The sequence below is a fragment of the Sphaeroforma arctica genome (assembly GCF_001186125.1).
Source record: "Sphaeroforma arctica JP610 unplaced genomic scaffold supercont1.883, whole genome shotgun sequence".
In the NCBI taxonomy this organism is placed as follows: domain Eukaryota; class Ichthyosporea; order Ichthyophonida; genus Sphaeroforma; species Sphaeroforma arctica.
Window position 1 is genome coordinate 32,308 of NW_014039675.1, and position 1,762 is coordinate 34,069.

At 37.3% G+C, this 1,762-nt stretch overlaps 1 protein-coding gene across 1 annotated transcript in view; it reads right to left on the reverse strand.

Annotated features, from left to right (window-relative positions):
• SARC_09080 (hypothetical protein) overlaps positions 1-376 on the reverse strand; it is a 4,202-nt gene extending 3,826 nt beyond the window's left edge. Inside the window, exon 1 of the mRNA XM_014296922.1 lies at positions 303-376. Within this exon, the coding sequence (XP_014152397.1) occupies positions 303-360 (58 nt within the window). The 5' untranslated portion in view covers positions 361-376. The remainder of the gene's footprint in view (positions 1-302) is intronic.
• Positions 377-1,762: the final 1,386 nt, after the last annotated feature.

A 1,762-nucleotide genomic window follows, 5' to 3' on the forward strand; every position in this document is an offset into this window, starting at 1 on the left:
CATACTATATATATATATAACACTATACTATATACTTATACTATATATACATACTATATATACATACTACATACATATATATATATATATATATATATACACACACACACACACACACACACACACACACACACACATATATATATATACACTTCCCTATACATGAATTTCGCCTTGAATATTAAACTAGTCAGAAAACATTCATTCCCATACAAACGTCCCATACAAACGCAGAATATAACCTGCACATCGATCTCTTTCGCAGCCAACTCCATACAAGCGCGATGTTGGGATTTACATACCGATGAATATATGAGGCTTTTGCACTCCATCGTTAACCCTCAATTCTTCGAGTGTCATGTCTGCTTCGATCTGTGTACAACCCAAAGTGCCCAAATGCGACGAGTATGAGGAGGCTACTACACTCCAGCGCAATGATTCAGACCGCAACCTTAAGTTCACCCCACTAAACTCAAGATATAATCGTGATTTGAACATGGTACAGCCCTTACACCCAGAAACCAAATACACCCTAAAGGCTAATCAGCAGAAGTTAACTATGAACCAATTGCTCAATAGGCAATACGATAAGTATATGCTTGCAGACACTAGCAAAGCAAATATACAAACATAGTCTTTTCCGTCAAATACTGACGTACTCTGATTATATGTTACATGACAATATGTAATATAGAAAGTTAATATAAAGTGAACCATACGCCCCTGTAGAATAGTGTGCCCATGTGTGCATACATAAATCAACTCAGTGTGTACAGGAAAATATATCACCAATGGGTATTGCGCCAAATAGGAATAGTTGAGTGGTATAAAAACCCATTTCTTTGTGAGAGAATGCTTTAAAATTTTCCACATAGAACACCTATATATGTATAGTTGTGTACACCTACATATACATATAAACCTGCATATATATATACACCTATATATACATATATGCGATTGGGTTGTGTGCATGGTGATAAACGTAGTTTTGTTCCATTGTAAATGATCTCAAATATCCAATACACAGTAGCCATTGCATAAACGTGCTGGATACCAATCTACGTGCATACACAAGCTTAATGCAACAAAGCAGAGGCATTTCTCGAGTAAAAACAGAAGAAATGTGATATGGATTTGTTAAATAATGTGTACATAAAATACATGAACACATAGATGTGTTTGCACCTACACGCATACACATAGGTGTATACGAAACCACACATACCCATATAGATATCTAGAAAACTATATACACATGTACGATTCAGTGTATTATGGCAAGTGCGCACATCCCTGTGCTAAGTATACCCATGTGCACTCATAGGCACTATATGGCTATATACACGCATACTAAGTCTACATACAAACCATACTGCTTTCACCACAGACAAAATATATGATATATCGATAAGAGACCAGTTTCCTGAAGTCCACAATGAACGACACAGCTGCCGGTCAAACCCAGTACATATTATTATGCCACAGTCTGGATATATATTCAAACTGGTATCGTCTGAAAGACTGAGCATTCGACAGATCTGTAGTGCGCGACTGCGTACGACTGCGCGCCAACTCTTGAGGTCAACAGGTGTACTTTCTGAAAGTTCGTAATCGCACCTCAAAGTGTATTGGTAACCGATGATAAAGTGTCCACGACAATTCTATACAGAATATGAATTGAGAGCTATGCACAGTATAACCTTCGCTCCAATCTGTTGTGTTAATACGTGTGCGTATACGTACATATATACACACACAC